General features: G+C 39.0%; 1 protein-coding gene across 1 annotated transcript; it reads right to left on the bottom strand.

Moving 5' to 3' along the window:
- Positions 1–3,113: 3,113 nt before the first annotated feature.
- Positions 3,114–7,969, bottom strand: CUNH9orf40 (chromosome unknown C9orf40 homolog). Its single transcript, XM_007450992.1, has 2 exons — positions 7,541–7,969; positions 3,114–3,272 (listed from the first exon to the last, which is right to left on the bottom strand). The coding sequence occupies exons 1-2, from the start codon at positions 7,967–7,969 to the stop codon at positions 3,114–3,116; spliced, it is 588 nt and encodes a 195-aa protein (XP_007451054.1).
- Between the last annotated feature and the right edge of the window lie 9,683 nt (positions 7,970–17,652).

Raw genomic sequence — 17,652 nt, 5'->3', positions numbered from 1 at the left:
CTTTCCATGTCATCATCAAAGTATAATAGAATTATATTGATGCTAATTTCCTCATGTTCATAATCATACTGTGATAATGTAAGATATTACAATAGGGAATCTGGGTGAAGGGCATACAAGTTAAAAAAAAAGAAAAAGAAAAACCTACTTTTTAATTTCCATCTCAATTTATCCACAATGCAATTTTGCCAAGTTACCTGAGCTTACTAACAACTTTTTTTTAAAGGACAAAATTATTTCAAATCTCTCTGTATATGTATGTATATATATACACACACACACCCTGCATGTGTATATTAAACATATATGTGTAAATGTTTTCGTTGTACTTATATATACACCTACATAAAAATATTAAATCTTTTAACATATTAACAGCAAGTGTTTTCCCTGAATCTTTACCTTATTTTTTTTGTTTTTGTTTTATTTATTTATTTCTGGCTGCGTTGGGTCTTCGTTGCTGCACGCAGGCTTTTTCTAGTTGCGGCAAGCGGGGGCTACTCTTCATTGCAGTGTGCAGGCTTCTCATTGCGGTGGCTTCTCTTGTTGCAGAACTCAGGCTCTAGGCCGTGGGCTTCAGTAGTTGCGGCACACGGGCTCAGTAGTTATGACTTGCAGGCTCTAGAGTGCAGGCTTAGTAGTTATGGCACACAGGCTTAGTTGCTCCATGGCATGTGGGATCTTCCTGGACCAGGGATCAAACCCGTGTCCCCTGCACTGGCAGGCAGATTCTTAACCACTGTGCCACCAGGGAAGTCCTACCTTATGGTTTTGATGTTTTTTGACACATGCTTGAAAAAGTCATCCAAGCTACTCTTTGGATCTCCTTCACTCAGACACTGCAATGTGGTGTCCGATGAAACTTGTCAAAGTAACCACCTCCTATTGTTCATTTGGGGGACATGTCTTAGTCCGTACGTTACTATACAATAAATATAATAAAGTTAGCACATTTCCAATGTTTTACTACTGATCTCTGTAACAAACCTTTTCTATATTCATCTTCAGGAAATGGTCTAAAATTGCTGGCATGACCCTCCCATCAACAAATAGGAACACCCATTCATTTGTTCATGCAATATTTATTGACTACTATGTGGCAGGCACTGTTCAGGCCACTAGGAAGAGCAGTGCACAAAAATAGACATCTTCCAAAAATAAAAAATGGACACCTTCCTATCCTCAGTTCAAAGAGAAAGGAGGAAGAAAGTTTATCCTTTCCACAGTACTTTAACTGCTTCTTCCCCACGCCTGCCTGCTTTCCTTACTATTTATTCAATCCCAACTCTTAAACTTCTAGTAGCAATTTAAAGTGGAATGAAGTACAACTATAGGAAGCACATTTATTCCAATTATGTTTTTTGTACCCATACGATCATTATGAGAATTAAACAAGATGATGCAGGGACTTAGTACACTGCTTGACAATAAACATAGTCTGAGGTAGATACTATTTATTGTTTCTCATTTTACCAGTGAGGCACCTGGAGCTTAGAGATGAAAAATAACTTGCTTAATGTTACACAGGTAGAAAGTGGCAGGCCAAGACTTTGAACTGACTTCAAACCCTTAATTACAGTTTGTCTTCTGTTCTAGAATATTCTTATTAATGTCAACCCATACTTAAATCCTACAGTACACACAAAACATTGATGGTTCTCTCTCTCATTGGCATTTATCATCTTTCCTAAATTTTGGATCTAATGTCATTAACAACAACAAAAAATATACAAGCAAGATGAGTTAGTCAATTACAAAGCCAACATTCTGAATGCAATACAAAAGTTAACTTACTTATTAGTAACTTAGTTACTAACTTAAACACAAATTGCTTACTTTAACAATGAAACTGTAATAATGACACAATAATTCAGTTGTAACAAAGCCATCAACAGAGCAAAATAAAAACAAAGCTAACTAAGGAGGCAGTGCTTCAGCTCAGGTTAGTTATCTCCTTTAAACAGGAAAAACAATCATTAGTCTAGTGGTTCTTGAACTGGCCTGCTCATTTGAGGAATGGGTGGAAGGAAGACTGGTGCTTAAAAAAATAGCTACACCATGGGCTTCCTTGGTGGCGCAGTGGTTGAGAGTTCGCCTGCCGATGCAGGGGACATGGGTTTGTGCCCCGGTCCGGGAAGATCCCACATGCTGCGGAGCGGCTGGGCCCGTGAGCCACGGCCGCTAAGCCTGCGCGTCCAGAGCCTGTGCTCCGGAGAGGCCACAGCAGTGAGAGGCCCGCGTACCGCAAAAAAAAAAAAAAAAAAAAGCTACACCCAAAGCCCACCTCAGAACAATTATATGAGAATCTCTCAAGAGTGGGGCCCATTTGGAGTGTTGTCAGTGTTGACAAGTACAAGTCTAAAATAATAAGCAATAAAGAGCATGCCCTCAAAGCAATTCAAAACCAAGAAATTAAGAAAATATGATAAATTTCTTTCCTCTTATCCTGGGAAAAGGGGGAAGCACCTACTCATTTCTCTTTGTTCTTTATCCATCTTTGATTGCCCAAAGTCAAGTTTAACAAACGTTAAACATTGGAAGTTATGCAAACATCCTAACCAAATTAAAATTTTCACTACTGTACATTTAGAAAGCTCTTTTAAAACAATACCAGGTTTCAGAAAGAATCCCCCACATTTTAAGTTTGCACTGATGTTTAAGTCAGCTATTTGTTCAACGAAGAAGAGTCAATGAAATGTATTAGAAAGCATTTTATTAATAAGTTATTATAAAACAATATTCATTTCATGTACCACAAATTAACTTTTTGGTGCAACAAGAGGAATATCTGAATGTTTCCCATCTATTTCTAAAACTGTCACAATTCCTTTTTATCAGGTATCTTCAAATTTAGAACCTAAACATAAATTTTTCTTAAGAATGCATACATAAAATACTTCTCCTATAACTGCACTATATCCTTGACAAATCCCTACTGGGAGGTATAGTAGTGACTGCAGGCATTTATCTTTAAAACAACTTTTCCTCATTTTTCAGGTTTGGGAATGATATCACATCAAGTATGGAAAATAACTCTTTTCCTTAAGAATACATAAATTCACTTAGAGATGTCTCCTCAAATTCAGAAAAACCCATTTCTTCAGCTCCTTCTGTCAGGACTCCATATCAATCTCAACAACTTCATTCTTGTCCTGAAGTGCTGTTTCTGTCAGGTTGTCTTCACTTACATCTTCAATGTCTGCCAGATCAATAGGTGGTAAAGGATTCCTCCAGTACTGGAAGGTGTTATACTGCCAAAATTCTTCACTGAGCTTTAGTGAAAAGAAGAGAGAGATGAAAGTACATCAATGGTCTAGAAAAAATTAAGTTTTTTCACGAAACAAATTTTTTTCTGTTTTAAAAGCAAACTCACGTTAAGATTTTGCAGTCTTTAACTTTGCATCTTCAACAAATATATATTTTAAATTCTGCCTAATCAAAGTACTTCATGGACTCAGTCAACTCTGCATTTTAATATTCATGAATTGGTGAAAGTATTTCCTGTGAGTAGTTTAAATTTAAAAGAATTTCCTCCAAGAGCTTCTCTTCCCAGAATTTTCTTCCATTTTTCAACCAAAAAATAATGCCTGAAGATGGTCTTAAAGTTTTTTAACTTTCAGTGAGGAAAACAATTTATTTAAAAAACACATGCACACATCTTAAAATTTACTTTTGGTCTTTTTCCTGATGTTCGGTATTTTAAGGGATTGACTTGATGTAGGCTAAAATATTTTGACAACCTTCTAAAAAGCCTTAGAATAAAAACATAGTAAATAACAAGAAAATCTTAAACTGATCATTTTATTAAAGATACCATTTTGTACAAGACATGACTCAAGATACCAAAACTGATAAATCCAAGTGAAGGCTGACCCCTTCAAAGTTCAACAGCTTACTGTAAAAGGCTATAAAATTGTTTCAAGTAACTATGAAGTTGATATTCCAATGAAGTTCAAAACTGGCACAAAATTAAAATACTTTGTGCAAAGGAAGTGGCATTGCAATTACATATAGGCTTCCAAAGTGACCATTTTGAAGGTTAACACCTTTCCCAGATGGATATCTATATATCTATATTTAGTCTACCAAGTTCTGTTTGTACTTTAGGTTCATACTTGCTATAGCAGCACTAACCAACAGAAATATAATGAAAGCCACATATGTAATTTAAAATTTTCTAGTAACTTCAGTTAAAAAAAAGTTAAAAAAACAGGTGAAATTAATCTTAAAATTTTATTTGACCTAATAAAGCCAAAATACTATCATTTCAACACGCAGTCAATATTTTTAAAAATTAATGAGATATTTTACATTCTTTTTGTCTAACTAAAAGTTTTCAAAATCTGCCAGGTATTTTACACTTCCAGCACTATTCAGACTAGGCCCATTTCAATGCTCAATAGCCACAAGTGGCTAGTTACTTAAATGCGGAGCACAGGTCTTCTCAATAATAAGTTTATTCACTGCCTTAGACACTAAGGCTTAGAGAATTGAGTCTCTTTGGAATTCCTTAACACTGGGATAAAAATGTAATAACTCAAAGGATGCCAAGAAAAACTTCATTTTAATAAGTAAATAGGGTTAAAAACAAGGACCTATTTCTCTGCCTTTTGGAAAAAAAGAAAACTATTGTTCAAATGATCTCCTTATAAGAACAAACCAGAAAAGACCCTTAATGAGGTCAGTATAACCTAGTAGCTAAGAGCACAGACTTTGCCACCAGACAGACCTGTGCTTGCATGATAACTCCTCCACCCACTAACTCTGATCTTGACCTAGGTCTCTTTCATCATTGGTAAAAAGCAGAAAGGCTCTTGTGCAAATTACAGTTTAGCACTATAAATGCCCAATATAGCTAGTTATTATATGCCAAGAAGCTTACAAACCAATATCACTATGAACCAAAATCACAACATTTCTGCTTCCTTTCTGTTTAAAGTATTTAACAGTAAGGGTCAGCACTGACAGAGTATTCAATCTGCATAAAGTGACACTAAAGTGACACTAACATGAGAAAATACATGAATATTTATTGAAGTAATACCTGGCTTTATTTTAGTTCTCCGGTTAAAAAAACACCTGAGGGGCTTCCCTGGTAGCGCAGTGGTTGAGTCCGCCTGCCGATGCAGGGGACACGGGTTCGTGCCCCGGTGTGGGAAGATCCCACATGCTGCGGAGCAGCATGTGGCCCATGAGCCATGGCCGCTGAGCCTGTGCATCCGGAGCCTGTGCTCCACAACGAGGGAGGCCACAACAGTGAGAGGACCGTGTACCGCAAAAAAAACAAACACACACCTGAAACGACTCAAATATTCTGAGGTTCTAGGACAGAAAAATAGGTATCACAATTCTGCCTAGATTGCATCTTCAATCTAGAAAGGACATATTTGAGGAAATTCTTCCCAAATGAGATCCCAAGGGTACGGGTAGGGACTTAAGCTCTATTCTGAGCAAAACAGGAACCAGGAAGACATTTGCTGCATGAAGTGAAAAAGCTTTTTAACTTCTACATGTTTTTGCTATATCCTATTTTCCCTTGGCTGTAAGACCCTTAAAACAAAAACCATGCATCTTTGGTGGAAGGAAAGAAAGAGGAAAGCTGGAGAAAATTAAGTTTGCACAAAGAAGCAGCTCAAGGAACAGAACAAAAGAAAGGAATATGAGGGTTCCTGGGCTTTTGCCAAAAGACAACAGGGGACTAGTCTTGATGAAGAAGGAACCCCTAGAGGCAAGCTTGTTCCCTGTCACAGGCTTGTAGTGACTACAAGAAGCAGAGAGCTGTCAGATGTGGTCACTGCTGTGGAAGAAGACACAGGTGTGTCTAGGAGATTCTAAGCAAATGTCTGTGTCAGTTTACTAAAAAATTCCTTTGCTTACCTGCCATTTCCATGTCCCTCTTATCAATTTGTGGCATACTGCAGTCAGTATATTCTGGTAGCAAAGACAAGCCTAAGTATGGGTCCGGTACCAAAAATGGCCAAGTTTTCAAACTACACAGTACTTATCTCCATACCAAATAGGTCTGGATGGCTGTCACTCTGGATTTTTGTTTTTTCAGGTTTTGCACATTGGTGTGACATGATTTAATTGGAAATTCTAATTCTTTATTCTACTTTCAAAACATAAGTGCTATCTAAAAGCAGCCTGAAGAAAAAACAATCTAAATAAGCATCATGTTTTCTAAATTCCAAGAAAACTGGGGGTAGAAACATTTACAATTTATAGTTTCATCCAGAAATGCTCATCATAATAATTATATCTAAAGGATAATTTCTCATGACCACAGAAAAAGATCTTTCCCAACTACTGTATTTTATTGGCAAGGTGTCTGATAAATTCTGCATAAGATACTTGAGACAATGAAAACTGTGGGGTGGATGCTATGATGGAGTAATTGAAGAGAATTTGGTGAAGTCTGGGCTCTACATTTGGCTCTTCCAACCCCAAAGCTCCTGGTTCAACCCAGAACTGCCAAATCGCAGCTTGAATTCCAAAGATTAGACCAACGCTGCCCAATAAATACAAAATGCCAGCCACAAACGTAATTCGAAATTTTCTGATGGCCATATTAAAAAAGTAAAAGAAATAAGTGAAATGAATTTTAATATAATTTATTCAATCCAATATCTCCAGATTATTTCAACGTGTATTCAATATACAATTTTTTAAGATCTTCGAAATCTAGTGTGTATTTTACTTTGAGCGCATCTCAATTTGGACTAGTCCCATTTTAGGTGTTGTGTCACATAGCTAGTGGCTGCCACACTGAATAGCACAGATCTAGACAGATCTTATGTGCAGAGATAGGGCAGGCTCATTTCCCAAGGAAGAGGAACTCTCCAAAGATCCTCATACAGACGGCTGATCTTAAGAACCAAATTAATTCTCAACAACGATCCTTTTTCATAGGATCCGATTTAACACTGCCTTTTCCCAATATATGGAGGCCCTTCCTCTCAACCAAAAGAGCTGTACCATGCCTAAAAGATGTCCAACTGGTGGCTACCACATTCGTCACCCTCTTTAGAAAGAAATCGATCACTTATTCCAGAAAAAAAATCATCGTTAAACCAAGGAAGACGCAATACATCTTTCTCTGACGTTTGTCGCTGAGCTTAACTTACTGCGGTTCACGGTCAACATCTTCCCCAAGTTCTACAGTCTGTCATGACCCACGCCCCTGCTTCCCTCTAGGACAGCACAGATGCTGAAGGTGCAAGGCCACGACTACTACCTCACCCAGCGGTCTGTCTCCCCCTAGTTTAGCTTAGTGCTCTCAGCTCGTCTGACTCTCCCAAAACGCTGCCAAAGGTGGGCTCTGGGGCCCCTGGTGTGCTGCCTGGGGTGGGGGGTCGGTGTTCTTTCTTGTGGCGAGGATCCCGGCTTTTCATCTTTTGGGGCGTCGTGACGAACACGAGTCTAGAGGGGAACGATCGGTTCCTTCCCGGGACGCGCAGTGAAAGTATGATCCTTTTTCCCCTCACCCCGGGCCCCGCCCCCCGTCCCCCGCCGGAGCGCCCAGCCCACCGCCAGCCCCTACCTGGCGCGGGTCGGCCCCCCAGTCTCCCCGCAGGGACTCTGCGCGCTCCGCCCCGTCGTCGCCACCGCCCTTCGGGGGCCGAACGCCCCGGGGCTCCTCCCCCGGCCCGCGGGGCCGCACGGGCGGCTGCAACAGCGGCGGCTCGCCAGTCTCCAGGCCGCGGCCCTCACGCTCCGCGCCGTCCGGAGCGCCAGTGTCCCCGCCGTCGCGGCGTTTGCTGGGCGAAACCAAAGGCTCAGTCATACCCCCTGCGTCGATTTTACGCTTTCGGGGCAGCTCCGGGACGCCGAGGGGCTGCTCGGGATGCGAGGCCCCCGGCGGCGGGATCCAGAGCGGTGGCCGCGGCGGCTCCTCGGGAAAGTCGCAGAGCAGGAGCCGCTTCCAAGGCACGTGGAACGTCAGGGGCTCGGCCGCACGCCGCTTGGCCATGGGCCCCGAAGGCTCGGGCGGAGCCCGCCGGGCGCGGGAGGCCGAGCGCCGATGGCTCTGGGGGCGGGGGCGAGGGCGGAGCGCGCAGCGCGCTAGGAAGGGCGAGGACAGAGTCCGGGCGAGGCTGCGGCTGGAAGATGCAGAGGGCGGAGGGGGCGGGGCGGCCGGTGTGGCCCAGCCCGCGCACGCTGCCCTCGCGATCGCGGAGATGCGGCCGGACGCTGAGAGGCAGCCACGAAGCTGCTGAGATTCGAACCTGCGCACAAATGTGCGCGCGCGCACTCGCACCGGCGAGGCGGAGCCTTTGGTTGGTGGAGGCTCGCGGGGCGAACTCCCGAGCGCCCCTGCGGCCGGAAGTGCGCGCCCCGGGGCGAGGCGGGAAGGCCGCGGCGGGTTTATTAAAGGCAGAGTAGCGGTGTCCTCGTAGGGCGTGATATTTCCTCAGGGGCGGGGAGAGGGGTGTGGAAATCCCGAGCTTAAAGTGTATATGTTAATATTCCCTTCCTTGAGTCAGTGGCCGTCGGGGCGTCCCCAGGAGTTTAAGACAGAGAATTATACAAATTTAATAAATTAGTGTTAACAGTCTTTAGCGCTACGGTAAATGATTACGCAAGACAGACTGCTGAACGGGCGTCGGGGATGAGGGAAATAGATAAAGCCAACATACAAAAACAAAAGAAAAGAAAACAAACCAACGAGCGTGTTTTGCAGTGGCTGTTGTGGAAGGTGAAGTAGGCACCACATTCCTTGATCTTTTGAATAAAAATTCACTGATGAAGTTGCAGAGAAGATGCGTCGCTCATCTAAGGGCTAATCCTGGAGCACAGACCTCTTCCGACTGAAACCTAAAATCGTTTGGCTCTTAAATTACGTGGGAAGTGCACAGAATTCCCTGCTTGCTCTGCGCGGTGATCAAAAGTGAGATTCCAAGACCTTTGTTATTTCAAACTTGTATGTGTTGTCAAAGAAAATGAGGAGCCGATAACAACATATAAGGTATTTACCTTACATTTTAATAGTTAATAAAGACAGTAACCAAGTAAAGAAGGTAAGGAAGAAAATTATATGTAAGTGCTTTGAAGGGAGAAACTACTATGATCTTCTAGAGGAAAAGAGTGCAAGGAAGATAACTGTCCCCTAACTGGTCCCCTATATATTAATTACCCCACGCCCCTATACCTCAAGGCTGTTGTGAGAAGATAGGGCAACCAGTTGTTTATTAATAAGCACAAATATGATTAGGGTAATAAACAGTAGCTTTTCTGTCTGATCTTTCCATTTCCTCTTGTTTTCCTCTCATCCCCGCGTCCCCCTCCCCTCTGGCAACCACCCGTTTTTTCTGTGTATCTATGACTACTTCTCTTAAGTTTGCTCACTTCTTTTTTAGATTCCACATATAAGTAAAATGATACAATATTTGTCTTTCTCTGACTTACTTCACTTTGCATAATATCCTCTAGGTCCATCTATATTGTTGCAGATGGCAAGATTTCATTCTTTTTCATAGCTGAGTACTTTTCCATTTATTTTATTGATATTTATATTATATATATATATATAGATGATAGATAGATAGATAGATAGATGGATGGATATATCACAGTTTGTTTATCCATTCACTGATGATGGACATGTAGGTTGCTTTCAGTTTGGGGCTATTACAGATAAAGCTGCTGAGAACATTTGTATGGACATAGGCTTTTTTTCTCTTGGGTGAATAAATACCTAGGAGTGGAAAGGCTGGATCACATAGTAAGTGTATATTTAACTTATTAGCAAACTGCCAAACTGGTTTCCAAAGGGGTTGTACCATTCTACATTGCCACGAGCAGTGTATGAGAGTTCTAGCTCCTACACATTCTCTCCAACAGTTGGTTTAGTCAGACTTTAATGTTAGTCTTTCTAAATAAGTATCTTATGTATCCCATTGTAGTTTATCCCTTTGCATTCCCCTAATGACTAATGATGTTGAGCATCTTCTAAGTGCTTACTTGCTATCTGTATATCGTCTTCGGTAAAATGTTCAAATTTTGCCCAATTTTATTTTATTTTTGCCCTATTTTATTTTACTTTTGCCCAATTTTAAAATTGGGTCATTTGCTTTCTTATTTTTTTTTATTTCATATTTTTATGCATGTAATCATATTTCATTCATTTGTATTAAGTATAGCATTCCATCATATGAATCCACTTCATTGTTGATAAACGTTTCAGTTTTTTCAGATTTTTGCAGTTACAAATAGTGTGCTATGAGCATGCTTGTTCATAATTTCTAAGGCACATGTGCAAGAATGTCTCTACAGAGTGGAATTACTGAGTTGTAGAATATGTTTAACTTCACCTGGACTAGGTAGTGCCAAAGCTTCACAAAGTGCTTTTTACCAGTTTATCATTCTAGTAGAGGGCAAGGGATGCCTTTTTGTCACATCCTCACCAGTAAACTGAGTATGGTCTTACCAGAGCAGTGTGATATGGTATCTCATTGTGGCCTCAGTTTGTATTTCCCCAGTGAAATTGGACATGTTTTTATATGGTTTATGGATCATTGCTGGAGCAATAATCCTGGCTTTTTACTCTGCATGGTGTCTTGTTGAACAAGTTCTAAACTTAAATGTGGTCTAAATTATCAATCTTTTCTTTGTCTAGTTTTTGCTTTTTTGTCTTGTTTAAGGCATTGGCCCTTTCACCACCACCTCTGCCTCAAGACCACCCTGCCTAATCCCAGTCTCTGCTTGGCCCAACTTGGATCTCTAGCTTTTGGTAAAAGGATTGTTAAATTCTTTGCCCTTTAAAAAAATTGGTTTAGTTGGTTTTTTTCTGATTTGGAAGAGCTTCTTTTATATTCTAGAAAGCAATGTTCTTATGGGTAGTAGGTGTTGTAAATATTATAAATATTTCCTCCCAATTTGTATCTTGTATTTTTACTCTCTGTGATACCTTAATTTTAATGTAGTCAAGTTTATCAATGTTTTCTTTTCTGGTTTACACATATTACATCTTGTTTAAGAAGTCCTTTCCTGTCCCAGTTCTATACATTTTATGGTTTTATATTTTTGCTTCCACATTTAAATCTTTCATCCATGTGGAATTGATTTGTGTGTTTTTATGGTGTGAAAAAAGACTCAAGTTCATTCTCCTTCCCTGTATGGAATGACTAGTTTTCTTAACACCATATATTGAATAGTTGTCCTTTTTTCACTGTTATGCAGTACCTGCTTTGTCACAAGTCAAGTTTTCATAAATACACACAACTTTGGGGGAGCTCTCTATTCAGTTAGATTGGTCTATTTGCTATCTTGGGCCAATTCAACAGTGTCTTAATTACCATCGCTTTGTAATAAACCCTTGATATCTTTAGAGCAATCCTCCACATCTTGTTCTTCAAGAATATCTTGACTCTACTAGGCCCTTTGCTCTTCCATGTACAGTCTAGCATTACATTACCCTTTGGAATCATAATTGCATTGAAACTATAGATCAATTTGGAGAGAACTGTCATCTTTACAATATGGAGTCCATTTCCTTTTCAATGATATTTTATAGCCTCAAATTATTTAGGTCTTTTAAAAAGTCTCTCAATAAAGTTTTATAATTCTCACTGCAAGGAGCTTGTTTATCTTTTGTTAGGTTTATTCCTAGGCACTTTATAGTTTTTGTAAATAGTTTTTCCCCCCACACCATACCTTTTTTTTTCTCCAACATTTTGAGTTGTTACTCAGGAGTTGTTACTCCTGCGCTGTCTTTAAAAAATTAGTTTACTCCAAGTTTTATATAGTACCAGATTCATTGCTTCAAGGAATTTGTTAATTTAATTCCAGCTGTCAAATTTGTTGGCGTAATATTTTCTATTTTCTGTTTCCTTGATTTCTACTTAATTGGGGTTTACTTTGTTCTTCATTCTCTAGGTTCTTTTGATTTAACCTCTAGCGTCATTGATTTTAGCCTTTCTTCTTTTCTAATATAAACATTTAGCACTTCTTTATCTGCAGCTGCCCAAATTTTGCTGTTATATTTTCATTATCTTTCACTTTGAAATACTTTCTAATTTCCCTGATTTCTTTTTTGACATATGGATTATTTCAATGTGTTAATTTTTCAAATATCTGAGATTTCCCTAAATATCTTTTTCTTATTGATTTCTAGTTTAATTTCATTCCCCTTTAATTCATACTCTGTGTAACTTTAATCCTTTTAAATTTATTGAGATTTTATGACCCAGTATATGAATTATCATGGTGCATGTACCACGTGCTCCTGAAAAGAATACATATTCTGCATGTATTGGGCACAGTGCTGTCATGTAAGTAAATGTCACTTAGGTAAAGGTGACTGATAATGTTTTTTAGATCTTATATGTCTTTACTGATTTTTTTTTTGTCTAATAGTTCTATTAATTGCCAAGAAAGGAGTGTTAAAAATCTCCATCTACGATGGTGATTTTTTTGTTTCTCCCTTAAGTTCCATCAATTTTTGTCTATGTATTTTGAAGCTCTGTTATTAGGTACACACGTATTATGATTGTCATGTCTCTGATGTACATCCATCTTTCTCTCTGATAATGCTCTTTGTTTTGAAGTTGTCTTAATTTGAGATTAGTATAGTTGTTCCAGCCCTCCTATGCTTACCATTTGCATAGTATATCTTTTTTTTCCATCTATTTACTTTCAGCTTGTCTGTACCTTTACATTTAACGTATCTCTTGCAGACAACTTATATAGCTGGATCTTGCTTTTCTGGCATTCTGACAATTTCTGAATTTTAACTGGAATGTTTAGTCCTTTAACATTTGATATAAAGTATTGATATGGCTATATTTAGGTCTGCTGTTGTACTATTTTGTTTGTTCCCTTTCTTTTCTGGCTCTGTACCTCCTTTCCTGACTTCTTCTTTTTTTTTTTTTTTTTAAATAATTTATTTATTTGGCTGCACCAGATCTTAGTTGTGGCACGCAGGATCTTTAGTTGCAGCATGTGGGCTCTCTTAGTTGTAGCACGTGGGATCTATTTCCCTTATCAGGGATTGCACTCGGGCCCCCAGCATTGGGAACGCAGAGTCTTAACCACTGGACCACCAGAGAAGTCCCTTTCCTTACTTCTTTTGGATTAACTGAATATTGTTTTGAATTTCATTTTAATTCTTAACATTTAACTACATCTCTTTGCATTAATTTTTAGAGATTTCACTAAGGACTGCATTATACATCTTTAACTTTTTAGTCTATATGAAGATAACACAGTACCACTTCATGTAAAGCAGAAATCTTGAAACCCTTCTTTCTCACCCCTGCCCTGTCCCAGAAGCACTTTTATACTGACCCAATAGGATATTCTACCTATCCTATAATTTCGTTAGAAGCACTCTGACTTCCTTCCCCAATACTTCTTGTGGAAAATAACCCAGAACTCATCATTAGTAACAACAAAGCAGCAAAGAAGTTTTCTTAATATCTTCTTGGTAAAGAAGACTCTCATGAATTTATTCTGCTTATCTTTAAACTTGCCTGTTTCAGACTGATTGAATGAAGCCTCACAGCAGTTTAGGGTAGGGAAGTGGTTTAAAAATTTTTAGCAACTACATATTTGCCAGACCTTTTACATATCTCATTTAATCCGAAAAACTGCAGCAGATACTATTACCAAATTAACAGATAAACCTCACCCCTGAGCATCAGATCCCTGTCAACTTTTCAGTGCGTCCAGACTTGACCACCGTATTTAAAATTGCAACTCACTCAGCACTACCCGTGTTGATTCCCCTTGCCTTTTTTCCCCCATAGCACTTTACACCTTCCAATATATTATATAATTCACTTGTTATTCTTATTATCTCCCTCTCTAGAAAGTAAGCTCCTTGAGGGTAGGGTTGTATTTTTTTCACTGATATATTCAAGCACTTAGAACAGCGCCTGGCATGTATTAGTAGCTCTTTACATATTGTGGAATGAATGACTATTCTTCATTTTACCTGGGTGTTTCACAGGCGTCTCATACTCCATCCTCCAGTATTCCCTATGAGCCATCATTCATCCAACCAGGTACTCATATCAGAAATACTCCTGTGCCCCTTCACAATCTTATGTTCACTCATTAATTTATTCTTTGAACAAATATTTTGAGCATCTGCTATGACTGGGCAAAATTCTAGACACTAGAGTTTCAACAATAAACAAAGCTAAAATCCCTATCCCTTGACTCTCCCACCGAAGCTTTGTATTGGGGGAATCAGACAATAAACAAGTACATCTGTCAAATGCTGAGGAAAAAAATAAAGCAGGGTAAGAAGGATAGGGAGGGTTTATATAAGGTGAGCAAGAAGGATCTCTCTGATAAGAAGACTTAAGCAGAGACCTGAGGAAAATAAAGGGACAAGTTGTATATATATATGGGGAGTGACTGTAGGCAGAGGAAATGGCAAATACAAATGTCCTAGAGCAAGAGCATACCTGGCATGAGCTTGGGACAGCAAAAAAGCCAGTGTGGCCGTTTTCTCTCAGTGTTTTGTTTTGCATAGTTGCTATATCTGCTGTTAATCCTATACATTTTTTCATCCCAGACAATGTACCTTTCAACTCTAGAAGCTCAATGTGGGTTTTATATATGTCTCTACATAACTTTTTGAACATATGGAATACAGTTATGCTATTTTATTATTTAAGAAAATATTTATTTGGCTGCACCAGGTCTTAGTTGTGGCATGTGGGGTCTTTAGTTGTGGCATGGGGGATCTCTAGTTATGGCCTGTGGGATCTAGTTCCCTGACCAGGGATTGAACCCGGGTCCCTTGCATGGGTGCACGGAGTCTTAGCCCACTGGACGACCAGGGAAGTCCCCAGTTATGCTATTTTAATGTTCTCTGCTAATTGTTGGTTCTGGGTTGGTTTCAGTTGATTGATTTTTCTCCTCTTTATGGGTGATGTTTTCTTCTTTCTCTGCACACATGGTAATTTTTGATTGGATACCAGATATTATGAGTTTTATTTTGTTGGGTGCATTTTTTTTTCTTCTGGCTTGGGTATCTAGTTATCTCACACACATGCACTGATCAGTACCCTACAGATTACCCCAGGGGCACTGTCCTCAGATCTCCAATGTTCTCTCTGTGTGCAGCTCTTTCCTCTCAGGAACTCTGTCCTACACAAGGTAACAACAGCTCACTGCCGGTGGAATCTGAAGCCTGTGATGCTGTGCGATAACAAAATCAAGATGCAGACCCAACTCAAGTTCTTCTAAGATTGACTCAACCTCCCATGCCTGCCTGAGAGGCATAAATTTACACCCAGGCATAAATACTGTTTACCTCAGGTTCTGTTTTTTTCTACACAGTAAGTGGAATTCAATATTATGAGACTCAGGGGGAAAAAAAAAAAAAAAAAAAAAAAAGCCCTAGTCAGCAGATGAAGCAATTAATGGAACTAGACTCAGAGTTGACCCAGCTATTGGGATTATCAGTTAGGGACTAAAATATCTATAATTTATTAAAGGATACAGTAGAAAAGGTGGACAACATGCACTGATAGGGAATTTCAGCAGAGATGAAAACTACAAAAAGAGATAAATGGAAATGCTAGAAATAAAAAACATAATATCAGAGATAAAATTTCTTTCAACAGTTTCATTAGTAGAATGGACAAAGATGAGGAAAGACTCAAGGAACTTGAAGATAGGTAAAAAGAAACTATTCAGTTTGAAACACATGGAAAAAAATTTTTTTTTAAGTGTAAAAAACAAAACAAAAACTAAGAAACCACCAAAAGCAGAGCATCCAGGAGTTGTGGGACAATGACAAGACAATCTGATGTACATGTAATAGAAGCCCCAAAAGCAAGAAGCAAGAGACAGCAGGGCAGAAGAAATATTTGAAGAGATAACAGAAAAGAACATTACAGAAATATTAACAAAATATCAAACCACAGATCCAACAAATGGGGTCCAATGGGCTGCTGCTGGTCAGCCTCAGTGCCAGCTACGTAAAACCAAAAGCAGATGTGGTCAGTCTTCAGAGGCCAGAACTCAGAACAGTCCTCACGACTCTGGCCAATCCTCCGCTTAATGAACCTCACTACGTTTTTACTAACTTTTGGGTCTGGTCTGCCAGGTGAGAGCCTACAGACTGGCAGATTAAAGACACCTCTCTTTGTCCCTTAAACTTATGCAAATTGCTCAGCCTCCCTCGTAGTTAAAAGAATAAATATTAAAATTAGATACTTACATTGACAAAATATGGAAAGCTTAGCAATATCTAGTACTGGCCAGGAATGGATGCAAAGTTATTCTCAAACGCTGGATGGAATGTAAATTGGTAGTCTTCTTGAAAGGCAATTTGACTGAAAGTGCACATACACACCCAATGATCCCACTTCTAAACAGCTACTGAAGAGAAATAAACATATATATGAGGCATGTACTACTAGTATGTTTGTGAAAATGAGGGTAACCCTCCATTAAATTTTACTTATGCCCTCTGTCCCATTACCTACTATTATATTTCTTTACACTTCCCACCAAGCTTTTGGAATCTATACTTATACCTGTCATCTTTGATTTTTTTCCCCTAAGATTGCACTGAGACTTTTTTCAAAGCGTCACCATAAATATTAAAAGTAATGTCCTGTTACCAATCTTCAGCTTTTTCTATCACTATACAACAGTCAACACAGATTGAAATCACATTTACTTGTCCACCATATGCTTTCACATATTCACATACAGGCATACCTCAGAGACATTGCAGACTTGGTTCCAGACCATTGCAATAAAGCTAATATCACAATAAACTGAGTCACACAAATATTCTGGTTTCCCAGGACATCTGAAAGTTATGTTTATACTGTCGTTTATTAAGTGTGCAGTAGCACTATGTCTTTAAAAAATGTACATACCTTAATTTAAAGATACCTATTGCTAAAAATACCATCATCATCTAAACCTTCAGCAAGTCATAATCTCTTTGCAATGGTAACATCAAAGATCACTGTTCACAGATGACCACAACAAATACAATAATGGAAAAGTTTGAAATATTGCAAGAATTACCAAAATGTGACACAAAGACACGAAATGAGCAAATACTGTTGGCAAAATGGTGCCGACAGACTTGCTCAACACAAGGGTTATCACAAACCTTCAATTTGTAAAAAATGCACTATTTGCAAAGCACAATAAAATGAGGTACGCCTGTATAATATTTCACAGAGAGCACATACGACCTCATAAAAACCCACTGAAATAAGTGGTATCAATCCTGTCTTATAGATGAGGAAACAAACTCGGAGCACCTTGCCCAAGATCACAAATAATTCAGGAAAAGTATCTAAGTGCAAGTTAAGTGCTCATCCTACTAATGGCTGGTCCTGGAATTTTCTTCTACTGGTTCCTTTACAATTCTTGGTTGATTATTTAACAAAACCAAAGACCAAGATTAATTAGTATAAGGCCCAGCATACTCAGAAACCAAGTAATCATATGAGAAGCATATAAAAATAGACTAATCCAAGGGTTCAAAAGTATTATGTGTTCAATGAAAATTCCCATGTCTACGGTTATGAGTAATTTAGATGGAAACAACCAAGCACATACTGTTTCATAGCAATTGGCAGACTTTAATATTCAAGAAAAATTAAGTCCATCATACACATTAAAAATATAGGAAATTTCATGCAGACATGAAGCTTCCGATTAAGCCTT

This window comes from Lipotes vexillifer, unplaced genomic scaffold (assembly GCF_000442215.2).
Source record: "Lipotes vexillifer unplaced genomic scaffold, Lipotes_vexillifer_v1.1 scaffold204, whole genome shotgun sequence".
Lineage (NCBI taxonomy): Eukaryota > Metazoa > Chordata > Mammalia > Artiodactyla > Lipotidae > Lipotes > Lipotes vexillifer.
Note: the sequence above shows the minus strand (reverse complement) of the source record. Positions and strands in the feature narration are given on the sequence as shown.

What these genes read in the sequence shown, in the direction of transcription:
- CUNH9orf40 (XM_007450992.1), bottom strand. Translation starts at nt 7,969, where the DNA reads ATGGCCAAGCGGCGTGCGGCCGAGCCCCTGACGTTCCACGTGCCTTGG. An exon ending in GGGGGGCCGACCCGCGCCAG is followed by an intron (nt 3,273 to 7,540) that starts GTAGGGGCTGGC and finishes TTTTCACTAAAG; the next exon opens with CTCAGTGAAGAATTTTGGCA.